This window comes from Calypte anna, chromosome 5, assembly GCF_003957555.1.
Source record: "Calypte anna isolate BGI_N300 chromosome 5, bCalAnn1_v1.p, whole genome shotgun sequence".
NCBI classification, from domain to species: domain Eukaryota; kingdom Metazoa; phylum Chordata; class Aves; order Apodiformes; family Trochilidae; genus Calypte; species Calypte anna.
Window position 1 is genome coordinate 870428 of NC_044250.1, and position 18091 is coordinate 888518.

At 51.7% G+C, this 18091-nt stretch overlaps 1 protein-coding gene across 4 annotated transcripts in view; it reads left to right on the forward strand.

Annotated features, from left to right (window-relative positions):
* The window catches only part of EPS8L2 (EPS8 like 2), a 45090-nt gene extending 27912 nt beyond the window's left edge, over positions 1-17178 (forward strand). For 3 of the 4 annotated variants that reach the window (XM_030451049.1, XM_030451048.1, XM_030451050.1), the window contains 17 exons: positions 1284-1445; positions 2218-2367; positions 2529-2608; positions 2744-2871; positions 4058-4131; positions 4599-4725; positions 5041-5129; positions 6165-6239; positions 7180-7328; positions 7486-7612; positions 7949-8064; positions 11540-11651; positions 12609-12716; positions 13677-13809; positions 14162-14345; positions 14934-15066; positions 15411-17178. In XM_030451049.1, the coding sequence (XP_030306909.1) occupies positions 1284-1445; positions 2218-2367; positions 2529-2608; positions 2744-2871; positions 4058-4131; positions 4599-4725; positions 5041-5129; positions 6165-6239; positions 7180-7328; positions 7486-7612; positions 7949-8064; positions 11540-11651; positions 12609-12716; positions 13677-13809; positions 14162-14345; positions 14934-15066; positions 15411-15482 (2019 nt within the window). In that variant the 3' untranslated portion in view covers positions 15483-17178. Of the gene's footprint in view, positions 1-278; positions 554-1283; positions 1446-2217; positions 2368-2528; positions 2609-2743; positions 2872-4057; positions 4132-4598; positions 4726-5040; positions 5130-6164; positions 6240-7179; positions 7329-7485; positions 7613-7948; positions 8065-11539; positions 11652-12608; positions 12717-13676; positions 13810-14161; positions 14346-14933; positions 15067-15410 lie in introns of all 4 variants that reach the window. The other variant, XM_030451051.1, reaches the window with a different exon arrangement.
* The last annotated feature ends 913 nt before the right edge of the window (positions 17179-18091 follow it).

The window sequence follows — 18091 nt, forward strand, 5'->3', positions numbered from 1 at the left end:
ACCCTCTCTCCCTCTCACTCCATCAGTCTCTGAATGAAAGGGGAAAAAAAACCCATTCTAATGAATGTGAGTTGGTTTTCATGGAGGAGAAAGCTGCTTGCTTAAAGGTAAACAACCAAGGAATTTATGGAGATTGCAAACCTGGCAGTAAAAATAACAGAGCAGATAAGAATGTCACTCAGCAGGCATGAACTGATTCTCCCCACAGCTCCCAAAGCAGAGGGCCTGTCACCTCTGCCCAGCTAATATTGACTTTGCAAATACCTTTCCATGCACAGTCCCAGCATGGGCTGTACCTGCCCTCAGCTTTTGGCACCAACACCAGCCAGGCCTTGGCTTCCTGCCTCACCCAGCCCTCTGCTTGAGCACCACAGGACTGGGTCTGGCACTCTGAGTGCTCATCCTCTCCTGGACTCTTTATGAATTACCTGACAACACCTTCACAACCAAGTGGTCACCACGAGTCCTCAGGTCCGGCTGATGTCCCCTGTTGTCACCTGAACACGTGGCCTGGCTGTGCTGTCACTCAGACAACAGCCTGGCTGCTCTGAGGGTGAAGCTCCCATCTTCTCCTGCCTTGCAGTCCCTTCTCCCCATCCCAAGAGCAGTGCTTCCTCTCACTGATCCCAAAGAGAGAAATAAATCAACTCCCTGGATTCTGGAGTGGTTGTGAATAAGGAAACACCTGAGGCATGACCACCCCACCTAAGCAGTGCAGGAGGGGAGGGATGGCATGGACATCAGGCTGGTTTGTAGGAGAGGTGGAGAGGGAAAGGGAAATCCAGCAAAGCCACAGTGCAGGACAGAGGCAGGGAGCAAAAAACTATTCAAAACTAATCCCTTCTTACAACCAGCAAGGCCAATTTGTCACTACCACAACGTCTGACTGGAGCACTCCTGGGGGGGAAGGTACCACACAAGTGTTTCTAGCTTGGCAAGCAAAGTTTAACCCAGAAAAGGCAGGGGGACTGACTTGTGAGTGCAAAGCATCTGCAGACACCCAGAGCTGGATGGGCTCCAGAGCTGCTGCACCAGGAGATAACTATGGAAGTGGTAAAACTCGTTATGAAAACCCTTGCTGCATTACCAAACCCTCAGCTGTCACCACTGCCAACAGACTAACAACCAGAATGCACACTTCCTGCAGCAGATCTTTCATGCTGGTGCTCTAGAGAGCAGACAAACCAGAGTTCAAGCCCTTAGAGATGGTTTCACCACTGATGCCCAGCACACACACACACCAAACATTGCTTTTTTTTTTCCTTTTTCCCTCCCAACTTCAGCACTTGGCCACCTTCATCATGGACAAGAGTGAGTCCATCGTGACAGTGGATGATGCTATCAGAAAACTCATCTTGCTCAACTCCAAAGAGAAGATCTGGACACAGGAGATGCTGCTGCAAGTCAATGACAAATCCATCCGGCTGCTGGACTGCGAGTCCCAGGTACCAGAGCTCTGCCCCAGGGGCTGCAGACCCCAAAAGGGCAAAATCCCCCCCCCTCAGATCCCTTCCTGGGTGTGCAGGGCCTGGCTGGCTCTGAATCAAAGGGTGGGTGGGTGTGGGGTGATGGTTTCTCCACAGCTCCAGAGCAGAGCTGCTCCAGATGATTGATGCCTTGAGCTGTGCCCCAGGCCCAAGCTGCTCTCCCTGGGAGTGATGCAGAGATGTGCAGAGAGGGCAAGGCCTGTCACCTGCATTAAAACAACTCACAGGATCCCCTGCTCTCCTGTTCTGACACGTTCCTGCACACAGGAGCCAAGTAGCAGGAGAGGGATGGTGCTGCCCTGATCCTGGCCACGAGAAACCAGAGAGTATTAGCCCAGGGTGGGCCAAGGGGGCAGTGGGAGGGGAAGCCCCTGACTCCCAGTGTCCTGCATGAGGAATGAAATGGGGAAAAAAAAACATTCTAATGAATGTGAGCTGATTTTCATGAAGGAGAAAGTACAGGCAGAGCCCAGCTGGCAGGTGATGGTGAGGATCAGAGCTCAGGTTATTGCAGTCTCAGCCTGGGCCCCATCCTCATGGCCTGGGGGAGAACAAGAGCTGACTTCTGTTTGCCACCCACCCCCTCCACACAGCCCCAATCCCCCCGGGTCTCTTCCCAGAGCTCAGCAAACCCCTGCTGAGAGGGACAGACCTCTGGGACCTCCCAGACAGGACCATTCCCCAGCAGTTCCCCCCTGCCTGACCCTGACCCCTCCTCTTCCTCTCCCAGGAGGAGCTGGAGGATTTCCCTCTCCCCACAGTCCAGCACTGCCAGACGGTGCTGAACCAGCTGCGTTATTCCTCCATCCTCCTCCTGGTGTGCCAGGACTCGGAGCAGCACAAACCCGACATCCACTTCTTCAACTGCGACGAGGTGGAGGTGAGCAGAGCCCAGAGCCCTCCCTGCTGCTGGGGACAGAACCCGACCTGCTCCGGGATGGTTCTGCCAACCCCTTCTGCTCCCTTTGCCCACCCGGAGCCCCCCAGCCCTTCCCCTACCCAAGCTTTTTCCCTTACAAACATCCCTGTTTTATCTCGGAGGCGGAGATGGTGCATGAGGACATAGAAAGTGCCCTGGCAGACCACAAGCACGGGAAGAAGATCCGACCCCAGACACTCAAGTGAGCACTGCAGGGATGGGGAGTGGGAGAAGGAATGGGAAAGACAAAGGAAAGCCCATTCCCATTCCCAGCAGGGCCTTGGCACACCAGGCTCAGCACCACTGAGGGGGTTGCTCTGCTTTGCTTCCCTTGCAGGGCAAACCAAGAGAAGATCAAGCAGAGACAATCCATCCTGCCCCCTCCCCAGGGCCCAGCCCCCATCCCCATCCAGCACGACAGGAACAGCAGGAACAGGGTGGCACCCCCTTCCCACCACAACCCAGGTACTGGCCTCAGCATGGGGCAGACATCAAATCAACATTTCAGAGCTGGGCTACCTGGGAACACCTCTCCTTCTGATCCACTCTGCAGGGCACCCTTCACCCTGCCCTTCCCTCCCACTGCCCACACCAGCAGAGCTGGGTGCCCACCCATTCCTGGTACCTGGTACCAGAGCAGGTGCCAGGAGAAAGCCCTGAGGGATGCCTGTGTGCAGAGATCACTTCTTTGGAGCAGCCCTCACTGCTTTTCCTACACAAACCCTGTCCAAGCTGATCACACCCCACCTCAACACTTACAGATGATGTACATTTTTCACCACCCTCTGCCCAAACCACCTCCCCAGTTCTCCCAGTTCATCAGCTCAGCTGTGCTGGTTCTCCCAAAGCCCCTTTCACAAGAAGCCCCCCAAGCAATGCTTCAGGCTGAAACCTCACCTCAGAGTGTCTGTCTCCTGGGGGTCATTTCATTTTTATACTACAGGAGGATTTTTTATTTTAATGCCCATTAAAAACCTCTGAGAGACTGCACAGTTTGTACAAAACTGCTGATTTGTGCATTTAGAGCATTTGATGCCCTGAACATCAGGCATGCAGAATTCCTAGCTTGTTGCTTTCTAGCCAGTGACAACTGCATTCACTTCTTGGTCTCATTTCTCCTTCCTCAGCCACTATTTAGTTAAATTGGTACCTGTGGGACAGGGAAGGCTCCTGCAGGGAGCTGGGGGTTGTCTGATCACACTGGATGTACAGGTGGAGTGCTCTGTAGTGGCTCCTCTGGGGCTGCAAGGCAGCTCAGATGCAGCCAAGGCAGAGGAGGAGGTGACTCAGGGCTGGCAGGTCCCATCCTGAACCTTCCAGATCCCATCCTGACCCTGCCAGGTCCCACCCTGACCCTGCCAGGTCCCACCCTGACCCTGCCAGGTCCCATCCTGACCCTGCCAGATCCCACCCTGACCCTGCCAGCACCTCATGGTTCTTTCCCTGCAAAGAGAAGGGAGGGGAGTTGGCAGGTGCTGCCACCTGGGAAGGTTTCATTGGCACCTCTGATCACCTCCTGCTCTTTGTGATCTCCCAGAAGAAGCCCCCAAGCTGGGACCCCCCAGTCTCCCAGGTCCCTGCCTTTCCTGAGCCTGTCTGCAGCCTCTGGCAGGAAACACTTTTCTTTTTCCCCCCCTCTCCTTGTTTGCAGACTATGACCGACGGAGCTCCCACGAGCACGAGGAGTCCAGAGCCATCCTGGCCCAGAAGATTGAAAAGGAAACGGTGGGTACCAGGGCTGGGCAGAGCCAGGGGCAGGAGAGGGAGGCAGCCAGGGGCTCCTCCATCACCAGATGCTGGGTGCATGACTGAAGTCGTGGTTAATCTGCTGTTTATAAAGATAAGGGGAACAAAAGCAGAGCTCCCTCCCTGGGGCAGTGTCAGGGTGCTGAGTGGGTTCTGCTGCTCCCCAGCCCACTCCTGGCTCTGGGGATTCTTTCCAAACACCCATCAGCAGAGCTCACTTGTCACATGGACCAGTGCAGCACCCACCCAGGCACAGCTTTGTCTTTGGAAAGTGATGAATTCAGCTCCATTTCATGCCTGGATTCCCCATTCCCCTGCATTCTCCCAGGCAATGGAGCAGGCAGAGAGCAGCCCAGCTCTGGGGTTCAGGCTCCCCAGTGCAGTTTGGGCTCCCCCCCTCTCTCTCTCTCCTCTCATCCCAGTTTGTTGCATTTCTGTCCTCACAGCAAATCCTGAACTGCACCCTGGATGACATTGAAGTGTTTGTTGCCAGGCTTCAGAAGGCTGCAGAGGCATTCAAACAGCTCAACCAGAGGAAGAAAGGGAAGAAGAACAAGAAGAAAGGGCCAGCAGGTATCCTGCAGCCCCTGGAACACGCAGGGAGCACAGGGGCAGGGATGAAGGATGGGAGGAGACCTCATGGCTATGGGCCTGGAGCAGCTACACCAGCTGGGAAGCTCCTGCTGCTCTGTGGGGACCTCTTGTAGGGCACACAGAGCTCAGTGAAACCCCCAAAACAGAGAGAGGCTTTTCTTGAACCCTTGATTTTAAGTAGTTCTAGTCTCAGCTCCCACTCTTGCTGTGCCTTCTGCATGCCAGGCAGATGAAACTTTCCTTGAAAAGGGAATGCTGTAATTCCAGTGTCTCTCTCTCCACCTTCTCCTACAGAGGGCATGCTGACCCTTCGAGCAAGACCCCCAAGTGAGGCTGAGTTCATTGACTGCTTCCAGAAAACCAAACTGGCTTTTAACCTCCTGGTAAGACACAGGGGGGGCTTCACAGGGGGGGTTTCACCCCACACAGTGCCAGGGCATTTCCCCTCACACCAGCAGCAAAGCACTGAAAGGGAATTGGAACTGCAAACACTCTCAGTCCCAGAATCTTCAGACACAGCCCCAAGAGCAGCAACTCCAGGCTCTGCTTAACAAGGACTTGTCCCCCCCTTGCCCTCAGGGTCCTGGCCTCTCTTTTATCCCTGGGAGGAGCTGCTCCCTTGAGAAGGATGAAAAGCAGGAGCACCAAGCTGCAAGGGTGTGATACTGGGGGGTAATGAGCCAGGAGGAAATCCTGACAGTCCTGACCAAACCCCCCTGCAAACACAGCCCAACAACTTCCCCCTCCACAGATGTTATAAGGAAACCACAGGGATCATAAAAAACTTGACTTCAGGACACCAAGCCCCAACCTTTTCTTTTAGAAGCACCAAAGGGAAGCACCAGAGGAGTTTCTCAGCACTGATAAGGCAAGGGACAGTAAAAGTCACCCACAGCCTTTGCTCCTCCATCCCACCACAGCCAACTCCCAACATCTCAGTGCCCAGGGCAGCTCCAGCTGCTGCAGGAAAGACCTTGGGGGGAAATTTTTTTTTCTCCTTGTCAGCAATTTGTCAAAGGACCCAGCAAAACACCTGCTTTGTTGTTATCCTTCATGGGAAAGGAGTGGGATTGTCAGCTTGGGAAGGGTCAGAAGCAAGAGGCCTGGCTCTCCCTTGCCAAGGTTTTCTGTTTCTGCTCGAAAGAGCTTCAAAGGGACTGATTTTAACAGAGTAGCTACTCCTCCTCCTCCTGAAATTCAGCAGCCTGAGTGGACAGAAAAATTATCTGAAACTGAAGGTTTCCTACTCCCCAGACACTTTGCCCTGATTTAGGCTGAACTGTTGAAAGTTTCCTTACTTTCTGGGCTATGGTATGAACTTCAGCAGACATGAGTCAGCAAGAACCCCTCCATGTGACAGAAAAGAGAAGGCAAGAAGCAGGTCAGGACTAAACTGGGTTTCCTCTCTCTCTTTTCAGGCCAAGCTGAGGAAGCACATCCAGAACCCCAGCGCGTCAGAGTTGGTCCATTTCCTCTTTGGGCCACTGGAACTGGTAAAGCACAGGGCCCCTGGGAACTCACTCTTTCTTTCCAAAGTTGCTTTTGCACCAAAGAGTTCACACTCTGCTCCCAACCAGCTACAGCCTCCTCAGTAAAGCCCCAAAGCAACACCACTGCTCTTACATCCAGCCTGAACTAACCACACAGACCCAGTGACTCTGAAGCTTCCCACCCCATGGACAGAGATTTCCTGGCAGGAAAAGTCCCAGGCAGCTCTGGCTCCCCCTGGGAATCTGCCTGACCTCACCTGCAAGCAAACAGGGCTCAGTATCTGAGCAAACATGGGAGGCAGAAATCCAACTTGAAAACAACACAAAAAACCAAGCCAGGAGGGGCATAGGAACACCAGTCCCAAGTGATGTGCTGGGTTCTGCCTGGTCCTGGCAGCTCCCTGGCTTTGTTCAGAGCAGTTCCTCCAGATTTAGCTTGATGTTTCTGGAGCTGATGGGAGGATCAGCTGCTGCCAAGAGGAGTCAGGCCATGCCCTGGCATGAAGGTTTGCCCTCTGCCTTCATTTTATACCTTGGAGAACTTAGGAACTATTCCCCTTATTTATTGGCCAGGTCTATTTGCCTTTCCCTGATAAATAAAATCTGCCCCTGAAGTGCCAGCAGTGCTGTGAGGGCAGGAAGGGGATGCTGAGGGAACCCAGGGTCCTTCTCAGGTAGCAGCAAACCATTCCCCCATTCCATCTGGGCTGTGCAATCCCAAACCCTTACACGGGAAGGCAGAGAGGAGAATTTGTAGCCTGGTTTTAGAGGTCCTCAGCACAGGGGGTACAGGGGCTTCCTTTGGAGTGGGCTGGCACAGAGACTCCAAAGGATCAGAGCCACTCACTTCTCTGGGCTCTGATTTCTGCTCCTGTGCTGCTTTGATCTTTTGAACATCCCCTGCAAACCCCCTCCTAATTCTGTGTGTCTGTGTGCAATGCAGATCATCAGCAGCTGTGGTGGCCCTGAGCTGGCCAGGTCTGTTGTCAGCCCACTTCTTTCTAAAGATGCCACAGATTTCCTCAGAGGACACCTGACACCCAAAGAAATAAACCTCTGGGACTCCCTGGGAGAGACATGGACCAGGTCCAGGTGAGGACACAGCCCCCATCTCACCCCATGCCCCCAGGCTCTGCAGAAAGTCAGACACCTGACTGTACAGACACAGGGATGCTCTGATGCCCCCTCCCCCAGGACCCTCTCAGGGACACACTGGGACCCTGACCATGTCCCCCACTTCCTGTCCTAGAGCTGAGTGGCCCCGAGAAGCAAACATCCCCACCTACATCCCCAAATTCCGCAATGGTTGGGAACCTCCCATTGAAATCTTCCGTGGAGCTCCCTGGGAAATCGACATTGGACACCTGCAGGAAGAGGTGAGTCCTGCAGCCCCTTCCCCTCCTCCCCTTTCCAGAGGGAGAGATGGATCTGGGGGGTTTGTGGGTAACAAGCAGGCAGCTCAAACCCCAGCTGGGTCTGGTTGCTCCAGTTGGATATGGAAAGAAAATAAGGGCAGAAAAGGCAGCAGCAGTCAGCCTGACCCCATCCCGGGGTGTTCTGCTCTGCCACATGGACACAGTGTGCCTGAAGAACATTCCTTTGGTGTTGGACCTCATCACAGCCAAAAGCTTCCAGGCCTTGCTTCACCCACCCCTCTCCTGTTCTCTGCTGCAGCTTTCCTGGTAACACTGACTCCCCTTTTCCCTCTGCAGCTCTCCTCAGCCAATGGATATCCCTACAGGAACTCCTCACTCAAGAGAGCTCAGCCCAGTGAGCAGCCCCAGCCTGGGGATGCCTTCAAGCAGAACCTCACTCAGCATGTAAATAGGTAACACCTCAGAATTCCAGACATTTGCTGAATGTTTAGGATGGAAGAGCCCTCCAAGCTCCTCCAGTCCAACCTTTGATTACCACCACAGTCAGCTCCTAACCCGTGTCCTTCAGGACCAGCTCCAAATGCCTTCTCAATGCCTCCAGGGATGGGGATTCCACCACTGTCCTGGCCCTGGTGGAGCCCCTCACCCCACCAAAGGGGGTTTGGTACCCCCAAAGGGGTAACTCTGCCCATGGGGAATTCAGAGCTATTAACCAGATGAAGAGAGCAGCTGAGGGATTATTGCCCTCAGCACTTGGTGTTCATCCCCTGGGGGGCTGCAAGGCAATGGGTGGTGGGTTTCCAAGCACAAGAGGCAGAAGTCTTGCTGAGTTATGGCTCAGCCAGCAGGACTCTGAGAGCAGCATCACACCCAGGGATATCAGGGATATCAGGGCTCACAGGCTCATCCTGGGCTGCACTTTTGTTCCCCAGACTTCTCAAGAAGTCAGGACCTCTCCAGTAACCCCCAGAGCCACAAAAAGTTGCCCAGAAGGAACCTACTCCTAGGAGGAAGCTGTAGTAAGGTCCCAGCACATACCAACTCTGCTGCTGAACAATGCAGTGGGGGGGACAGAGCATCCTGAGCTCTGCTGCCCTGCCAGCATTTGAATGAGGCAGTGCCACTTCATTTCAGAGCAGGCAGCTGCTCCTCCTTTGCCTTTTAGACACAACCAAAACACACTTATTAGAGGCTGAGTAAAACACAAACACCTTCCTGTTCTTCCCCATCACTCCATCAGGAAACTGCCAGGGGGCTGAGTTCATAAAATTCTTCTTAAAGGCATCTGGAAAATGAGGGGAAAAAACTCCTCCCTTTCCTTGGGGGTCTTGGGAAGGTCAGTGCCCAGCTCAGAACCAACCAGGCCACCCCTTGGCCTCAGGATTTTTTCCAGATGGTTCCCTCCCAGCTTAACCAAACCCTGCACTGCTCTGAGTTTTCCATCACGGGTTACTCAGTGGCAGAAAATCTTTATGCAAAGTACTTTCAGTTCAAAGTTCAGGGGCTTTTCATCTGCCTGCTTGTTTACCTGGGATTCTGCCTGTGATATTTTTCCGAGCTCTCTGAGTTGCAACCAAACTGCAAATGAATTCTCTGCCAGGCTCCACTTTGCAGTGAGGGATGTGAAGTTAAATTCCAAACTTTCCAAGACTGGAAGCCCAAACTCAGCAAAGCCCTTAACCACAGCACTGTTCTGTAGCCAGCTCCAGGCTGGGAAAACTCCCTTCAAGCCAGACTGGTTTGTCCCTGCTTTAATCTCAAAGATTTCTGAGCTCTACTGCTACAAAATTCAAATTTGCAGCAAAATACTTTAAGTTCCATCCTATCAGCAAAGCAACTTCTTCTTCCCATTCCCCCCACCAGAGCTCCTTGTGGGACCATAAACTGGTAGAGATGCAGAGTGGAGTAGGGAAAGAATGAGGATAAGAGATCCTCTTCTCCAACCCCAGTTCTATCAGTGAGGTTACAACAAATAAGAACCTGGTTTACATGGGGACATTGGAGTTTGTGTTCAGTGACTGGCAGGTAAGGAACCAACCTCACCTGTCAGTCCCAGCACAGCCCAACTATAAACAGCAGCACAAAGCCTGGAATACAAATTCCCAGAGTGGCTTTTTCCAGGTGACTGTTTCCCAGTTTAACCACAGTGTGAGCACAGATCAGGATCTGTTTACTGGTGGGAGATGTATTGTACCTTCCCACCTACCTTTCAGATGCCAGCAGCAACTTCTCATTATGCATAACATTAAAAAAAAAAAAAATCAGCCTCAGACTCCTCCATCCTCCTTGCTCACGACTCATTTACCTTCTGGAATGCTATTAAATAAGTCATTTCTACCTAACTCAGGCTTTCCTCCTCCCCCTCCCTGCCTTCTGGGCACTGCTGGGTAAAGCCACCACTCCCTTTCTGATGGATTCAATCTGGGGCTGCTCTGAGCTGCCCCACACTGCACACTTCAATCTGGAGTTGTCTCCAACCAAGCAAACACAAGCCCACAGCAACAACCATGGCACCAAACCACTGAGCCTGGGGTTTCAGCCCCCCAAAAGCTAATGAAAACAGTAAAAAAACCCAACAGGTTGGCTTTTCAAATCCAGGCTTTGCAAGTGCCTCAGGAGCAGTGCACAAAGAGCTGAATTTCCACAGGTCACACGTTTAAGAATCCCTGAGTTTACTCAAGAGTTCAGCAATGAAAAAGCTGCCAGGCTAAAAGCCAGGAGCACCAACCCCCTGAGTGACACAGAAACTGGAGGAGAACCCCACCCTGTCAGCATGGCCACCAAGTACATCCCTGTGCAAGTCACAAGTGGAGAGATCCACAGCAATAGTTCCCACCTGCCCTTACACAACAAGGCAGCTTCTCCATACAGCAAACATTTTTGGAAATGAAAAATAATAAGACTACACCCCTCTTAACTGATGAGATCTGCAACATTTTCTTAAGCCAGGCAAGAAAAAAACTATGAAAAAGGAAAGCATTTCAGTTTGGGTCAAAAGAAATCTTTCATTCCACTTTTTCACCATTTTCCATTCCTGAGAACCCACCGTATTTATTTACCATATTTATTTAGTCTCTCTCTCCCAATGAGCAGCCAGTTCAACACTGAAAGCCAAATACTCCTGTGCCAGAAATCCCCAAGCAAAACACCCAAACACGTTTCTCTTCCCCCTCCCCAAATGCAACTTAGAACAGAAACATTCAAACTCACTTTTTCTGAGAAGCCACAGAACTCCCTTTCAGCAGCTCAGCATCCAGTGCCTGATGAAAAAAACACCACAGGTTTGGGGTCAGTTCTACCCAAACTCCTTTTCACCACCCTTTTCCCCAGCACTGGCACCTGCTCTGGCACCTGGGGCAGCTGTTTGATCAGGACACGAGGGTTTCACACTTGTGTTTCACACTTGTGTTTCACAGGAGGTGCAATCAGAGCCTTTTGGTTGTGCTCTGTCCCCCCAGCCCCTGCAAAGCACCAGCAGACAGGGGCAGAAATCTTTTCTCCCACCCTGAATGCTGCAGCCTCAGAGTCCACCAGTAATTTATGTCCAACCCCAAACACCCCCACGGGTTTTAGTTCTCTTCTCTCCCAAACACAGAGGGTTGTGCCCAAACCAGGGGTGAAAATCTTCCTCAGAACCGAGGAGCAAAGAGGCACTGCACCCCCGAGCACAGCTTTGGTTTGAAAAAGTCCAAGTTGGAGACTGCTCTTAAAACAATTCCTTCTGAAAGCTCAGCCTGAACTCCCAGACAGGCAGAGGAGCACTTGGGCTGCTCAGAGATGCATAACCAGGTTACTGCAGACAGCCCTTTGTCACAACACAGCTAAGGAAGTCTTTAGATCAGGGTGATAACTTTTGCCAGTGAGCCTCCACTGCCCTCATTTCTGGGTGAACCTCCATAAGAAATCCCTTTCTGTTTCCTCCTGCAGGACCTTTGAGAGCCAGGGCCTGGCTGCCCCCAGGCGCTTCGCCAAAATCCGCTACGACTTCACCGCCCGGAATGCCAACGAACTCTCTGTGCTTAAGGATGAAATCCTGGAGGTTTGTGGAGGGATCAACGTGTTCCCCCCCTCTGTGCCCCCTTCCCTTCCCAGGAACAGGAGAGGGACCTCAGGGTCCTGTGCCCCAGTGCCCAGGGACTGCCTGCAGATGGGCTCAGCTCAGCTGAAAGCCCCCAGTGCCCCCTCCAGCAGCCCTGCAGGACACTGCTGCCCCCCTGCCAGCTCCTCCCTGCCATCCTCCTCCCCACCAGGAGAGATTTGCAGTGCAAACATCCTTTTTTTTTCATAACATCCTTTTTTTTTTTTTCATAACCCTTCTCCTCCCAGCTGGGGGATGCAGGACGTGAGCTGGTCCCCACATTTACCTGGAACAGACCTGGGACTTGAGGCAAAGTCCTCAGAGTGGAGCTGGAATGAGATGCCAGCAAACCTCATCTATTCTGGGAAGATTTTATTGGGTTTTTTCTTTAATAAATCCCCCCGTTTTGGGTAAAAGGAAGGCTGCTGGAAGGAGCAGGAGGGCAGGTAGAATAGGAGGGATCTGAGCAGCCTCTCCTTGCCACAGCCTGGCTGGGATGTGAGGATGTTCTGGGTTGGAGTGATTTGGCAACACTCCTGCATCCTTACAGGGGACACTCCTGATTTCTTTCTGGTTTTATGCAAAAAGACAAGGCAGACTCAATCACTGAGAAAACAACACAAACCCACAACACAAAAGCAGGGAAACAGGCAAATGAAGTAGAAATTCTGAGAAATTCCTCAGCCAACAACTGCTTTGCCCCAGCAAAGTTCTCCTCTTCCTCTTTAGGAAAAGCCCTGATGCTTTTCAGGGAAGTCCTGGACTGCCAGGAGTGCAGTAGATCCCTGTGCCAGCTCCATGATGTTCTCCTGACAGCTCCACATTGCTGGTTATTTCCTCTGCATGCCACCAAGCTGTGCCAGTGTCAAGCTGGACTGCTGTGCTCACTACCAAATTGCTGTTTCTCCCCTCTCTCAGGTGTTGGAAGATAACAAACAGTGGTGGAAGCTGCTCAACAGGAGTGGGCAGGCTGGCTACGTCCCCTACAACATCCTGGATGTGGTGAAACTGGAAGAGCTGGAACAGGTCTGTACTCAGGGAGCACTGAACTGGGAGCTGGCTGCAGGGCATCAGCAGCCTCTGGGAATAATCCTGTAATGAGACCTCAGGATGCTGTGAACAAGTCAGGATGAACCCTCAGAAGCAGATAACCCAGGATCCTGGGGATTTCTGAGTCTCCTATGAGAAAACTCTCACATTTTGCCACCATTTGCCTCCCCTCCTGCCAGATGAGATGGATCCATCCTCCCAGCCTCATGCTCCCCTCCTGCTCCAGGCACAATCCCTGCTGCCACTGGTGCAGGTGAAGCACTGTCTGCCTGCTCCCAAACACCCTGCCTGACAAAAATGCAGAGCTGGAGAGCTCCAGATGCCCTCAGGAAGCAGGGAATTGCTTCCCCACTTTGGTATTTCACAGTTTGGGCAGTGCCCCAGCAGAACCCTGGTGGTTTAATCAAGAATATGTCCAAAACCCCTTCCCAGGCTGCTCCAGGCACTTGGCAGGGATCCCACTTAACATCCAGTTCCTAGTGCAGGGATGGTTCAGCTTCAGATGGGATTTCTGATTGTCTTCTCTTCATGTAGAAATCCTTTTGCTCCCCTTGCTCTCCATCTCCAAGGAAGTCCCATGAGCAGTAATTTCTGCATAGCAGAAGGCTGAAGGGCCAAGTCACAGAGGTGGGAGCAGCCATACACAGCAGCAGAAACCACCACTCCTCTCCATGTGACAAGTGTGAGGTGTCTTCCAGGCCTGCAAATGCCTTCACACAGCCTTCAGCCTTTGGTCAGGGCCCTGTTTGTAGCCCAGAAATTCATTTCTTCCCTGCAGATCCCCCTCAGATCAGCACAGGGACAACACAGCAATCTCCTTCCATTTCCTACCCTGGGTGAGAGGCAAAAAGTTTCTGAAAAATGGCAAAAAAAATGCTTAACACTTTGTTGTGTGGGTTTTTTCTTTCTTTCTTTCTTCTCACCTGGTTTAACCAGAGGTACAAAGGAGACCTGAGCCCCAGGGGATATGGCCCATCCAGCCCAACTCACAAGCTGCCTGCCAGCTATGCTGGGGATAAGTGGGGAAGTGAAATGTTGTCCCGCAGCAATCCCCAGGACGCCAAAGAACGTACGTGTGCCCTGTGTCCCCTGTGTCCCCTGTCCCCTCCTGTCCCCCTGTGCCACCTCTGACACCACACCTGAGAGCCCCAGGTACCCAGGGGGCTTGGCACCACAGCTCTACATTCTTCTTCTCTTCTCTTCTCTTCTCTTCTCTTCTCTTCTCTTCTCTTCTCTTCTCTTCTCTTCTCTTCTCTTCTCCTTTCCTTTCCCTTCCCTTCCCTTCTCTTCTCTCCTCCCCTCTCCCCTCTCTCATGTTTATCTTCCTTACAATGTCCTTACAAACACATCAGGTGACCAGGATTTGTGACTGAGGACTTGATTTCCTTCCCTGCTCCCTCCCTTGTGCCTTGTTTCCCCAGAACTTATTCATCAGATGGATGAGCTGAACGATGAGCTGCTAAAGAAGATCACAAACAATAAAATCCAGCCTCCCCAGAGGAACTTCAGAGTGGAAAAGCCTCAGCAAGTTTTTGTGCCCCTCACCTTTGAATCCAGCACTGAAGAAGTCAAAGCTTGGCTGGAGGCAAAGTCATTCAGCAAAGAGTAAGCTCTGCTTTACTGCCCCACGGGATGCTGGTCCTGATTTAGAAAGGAGTGGGGGAGGCAGCTTGCAGCATTTCAGCTGGGTTACAAGTCCCTGGTGTTCACTGACACAGCCTGGGATGCAAATTAGGTTTAAATCATTTTAAATCCAGGCTATATAACCTGTAGCTCCAGAGCCCAAACTTACTCCCTTTCTTTCTGACACACTGATAAACAAACCTGGTCTCACTGGGCAGCAACAAACCAACTAATGAGTAGCTGCAAATGAAGGAATTCAAACAACTTTGTTATTAAATTATTGTTGTTATTTGCTGTAACAAGTTGTTATTCAAACAGCTCACAGCCCAATGCTGCACAGACAGCATCCTGCTGCTGCTGGTTAGCCAGTTCAGAGGAAAAATAACTAATTAAAGTAAATAACTATAACTAAATAACTAAAAATAACTAAAGCCGTGGCCTGAAATGCAAGTTTCAGGTGACTGCTTGCCCCTGGAGAAGCTGCTGTGAAGTATCTCTGAGGAAGGGCCAGCTCCTCAGTCCAGGCCACGTGTGGCAGAGTTATCATTTCCCTGCCTTGTGTCTCCCCAGGACAGTGGAACACTTGGGCATCCTCACTGGAGCTCAGCTCTTCTCCCTCAACAGAGAGGAGCTGAAGAAAGTGTGTGGTGATGAGGGAAACAGAGTCTACAGTAAAATCACAGTGGAGAAAAACCAGCTGGAGGTAAGAAAAGCAGCTTTCTGGACAAGTCCTCCCTGCAGGGGTGCCTGTCCCAGCAGTGTCACAGAGCCCACTAAGCAGATAGTGGAAGAAACACAGTTTAAACCAAACCAAAAGGTAAACAGCCAGAAAAAAACCCAACCCAAACCAAAAAACCACCACCTAAGAATGCTGAGAGGTCTGTTAAAGGCCCCAGATCTGTCAGGCAGACCACCCTGTCTCCACCAAGGTCTCTGCCTTCTATCACCCATCCCTTGGGAACCAGCTCCACTCTTACAGCATCAGTTAAAGGTTGGCCTCTCACTGCAGCTTGAGAAGTCAAAGTTCCTCTTTTGTTTCCATTCCAGAACAACAGAGGGGAGTCAGAGCTCCAAGAGATCATGAAGCGTCGCCAGGAAAGGATTGATTCTGCTCAGTAAAAAAATCTCTGCTTTATCTCAGCTATTTTTTTAGTGATAGTAGTGCAGGAAAAGGGAAGGAAACAATGATCCCCAGTCCAGACAAAAGACAGCAGGGCTCCAGAGTCATTGCCATCCAAGTGACAACTTCTTGAACACTGTTGATAAGGGTAGATAAGAAGACCACATCCCACTGGGACAGGTGTTTTAATATTGCATGAAGTATTTTTTTTATATATATATATATATAACTATATATTTTATACTGAAATTTTATGTGCATGTGATCAGAGCAGATGAGAACTCACACACTGGCTGGATTCAAGGAAAGGAAAAAAAAAACTAAAACCAAGACCTTGCAAAGCTCCTCTGAAAGGGCTGGAGCTGCTCCCACCCCCTGCCAGCCTGGCTGGGGACAGGAGGACACAGCACAGGACAAAGCAGTCAGAGGGTTTAGAGTCTGGACCCCAGAAATCAACCTTTCCCCCCACTTCTCACTTCCTCCTCCGTGGCAGAGATCCCTTGCAGCCCTGTGACACTTCATTGTCCTCCTTCTGTTCCCCCATGTCCCCTCTTGGGGCTAAAATGCCCTCAGGGGAGAGGCTTTGCTGAGCAGTGATGAGCAGGAGCCCAGGGACACCCCAAGGGATTTAAATCTGCAGTGGGGGAGCTCAGCCCCACCACCCCTGCTCAGGCTCTGCAGCCCTTCACCTTGGCACCAGGCCTGCAGCAGGAGGTGGTGGTGTTGCCCAAGTTTGGCCTCACAGGAGGGGATAAACCCCTTCCACGTGCTGCCAACCCACTCACACCCACAGCCCTTCCCCAGGGCCTTTGCCTCCTGCAGGGGTTCATTACAGAGAGCAATCTGAGATGCTTCCCAAGCAGCCAAGCAGCAGCAGCACCCTTGGGAAGGCTGGTTTAGTACCACAGAAATGGCCCCAGGAAAGACAAAACCCAACCCACCTTCAGCAGAGGCTGCTCTTCCCTCCTGTGTTTCTGATTAACATGATGTGCACGTGGGTGTCCTTACCTGGGGACATTATGTGCACCTGGGGACATCCCCTCCCCCTCCCCAGCCATGAAGAGGGATGAGGAGGAAAAAATCCCTTTCCCTAGAGACCTGATGGGTTGTGGATCAGCAGTTTACCCCAGGATTTAAAGGCTCAAAGAAGCACAGAGCTTGGCACACGTGGTGTTTATATCTGCAGTTCCCTTATCAAGCCCAGCAAAGCAAACACAGCAGGAGCTGCTCACAGACCAGGAGGAACTTTGGTTAAATGGGGATTCAGGCCCAGACTGCCCAGGGACTGACACAGACACTTCCCCTACGTGCTGGGAGTGCTCCCAGCTCCTCCACCACCTCCTGTCTGAGGCTTTGAGCCTGGCCTTGCACACTGAGTGGAAACAGCTGCAAAGCAGAGGCTGGGGAACTGGTGTCTCCACTGGGGATACTGGGGCACCTCACAAGGTTGGCTTTGTTCTTCCAAAAATGTTTCTAATGGATGATTGATTATTTTAATCTCCAATCAGGACACTGTTAGCACCAGCAGAAGCCAGGTGCAGGCAGGGAACTCCCAGAGAAGGATCAGGGCTTAAGTCACAACCCTGCACTCACCTTGTCAGGGAGGGATGATGAGGACAATCCTCCTGAGAAGCCCTGGATTGGGGTGGAGGTGGGAGGCAGGTGGGAACACTGGCACAGGAGGCAAAGGGATTTCTAAAAATGAAAATGAAAACCAAGGGTGAGCTAGGAAACTCATCACCAGTTCTTGTCTTTGGGTAGAGAGGAAAACAAATCCCACAGGAAAGGAAAACAAATCTGTTTACTTGGGACTGTAAGAGAGGGGCACATGACAGTTCTGGGATTCCAGGAGCCACAGGATAATGTAAATGTCTCAGTAGACCTTGCTGCAGAAGTCACTTCTCCAAACCTCCACGTGACTGAGCTGTGCATCTGTTCTGTCTGTGCTGCCTGCAGACAATGCTCTAACGTGCTGTCCATGGCTGTGATTGGCCACAGGACACAATGATGTAACCATGCACTCTGTAAGATTTATTAAAATAGTTAAGTTATACTTACAAGGCCATCTCTGTCTCTTTCTCTGGGAGGTAAATCACAGCAAGAGGACACAAAAGCAGTGGCTCAGGGATGGCTTGTCAGTGACTTGTCACAGTGACTTGTCACAGACACAGCACAACACCTGGGACTGCACATTTCCTGCTGTTTCTGGGGGACTGGGTTTCAGAAGGAGGGGTCTGTGGCCTGGAGAGTCACTGATGTCTAACATGTGTAGATGAAAACCCCACAGATGACAGCAACCAAATGCTGGGGATGCTGCCAACTGGATCCCAAACACCCTCATTCTCACCACGCTGAAAAAACAGATTTCCCTTACCTCTGGAACACGTGAGACAACACAGCAGCACTTCCCCACCCAGACACTGCACTGACAAGCTAAAAACACCCAACCCTGGGCACTGCCAGCTACTGCTGGGCCAAGGACAAAGAGAGGGGAAGGGACATCCAGGGGAGGAACTGTCACACTGGAGACAATGAGAGCACAGAAGTCAAACACCTCTCTTCCCAGTATCTGCTCTTTAGGCTGGACAAAGCATGGGAGGGCTGCACA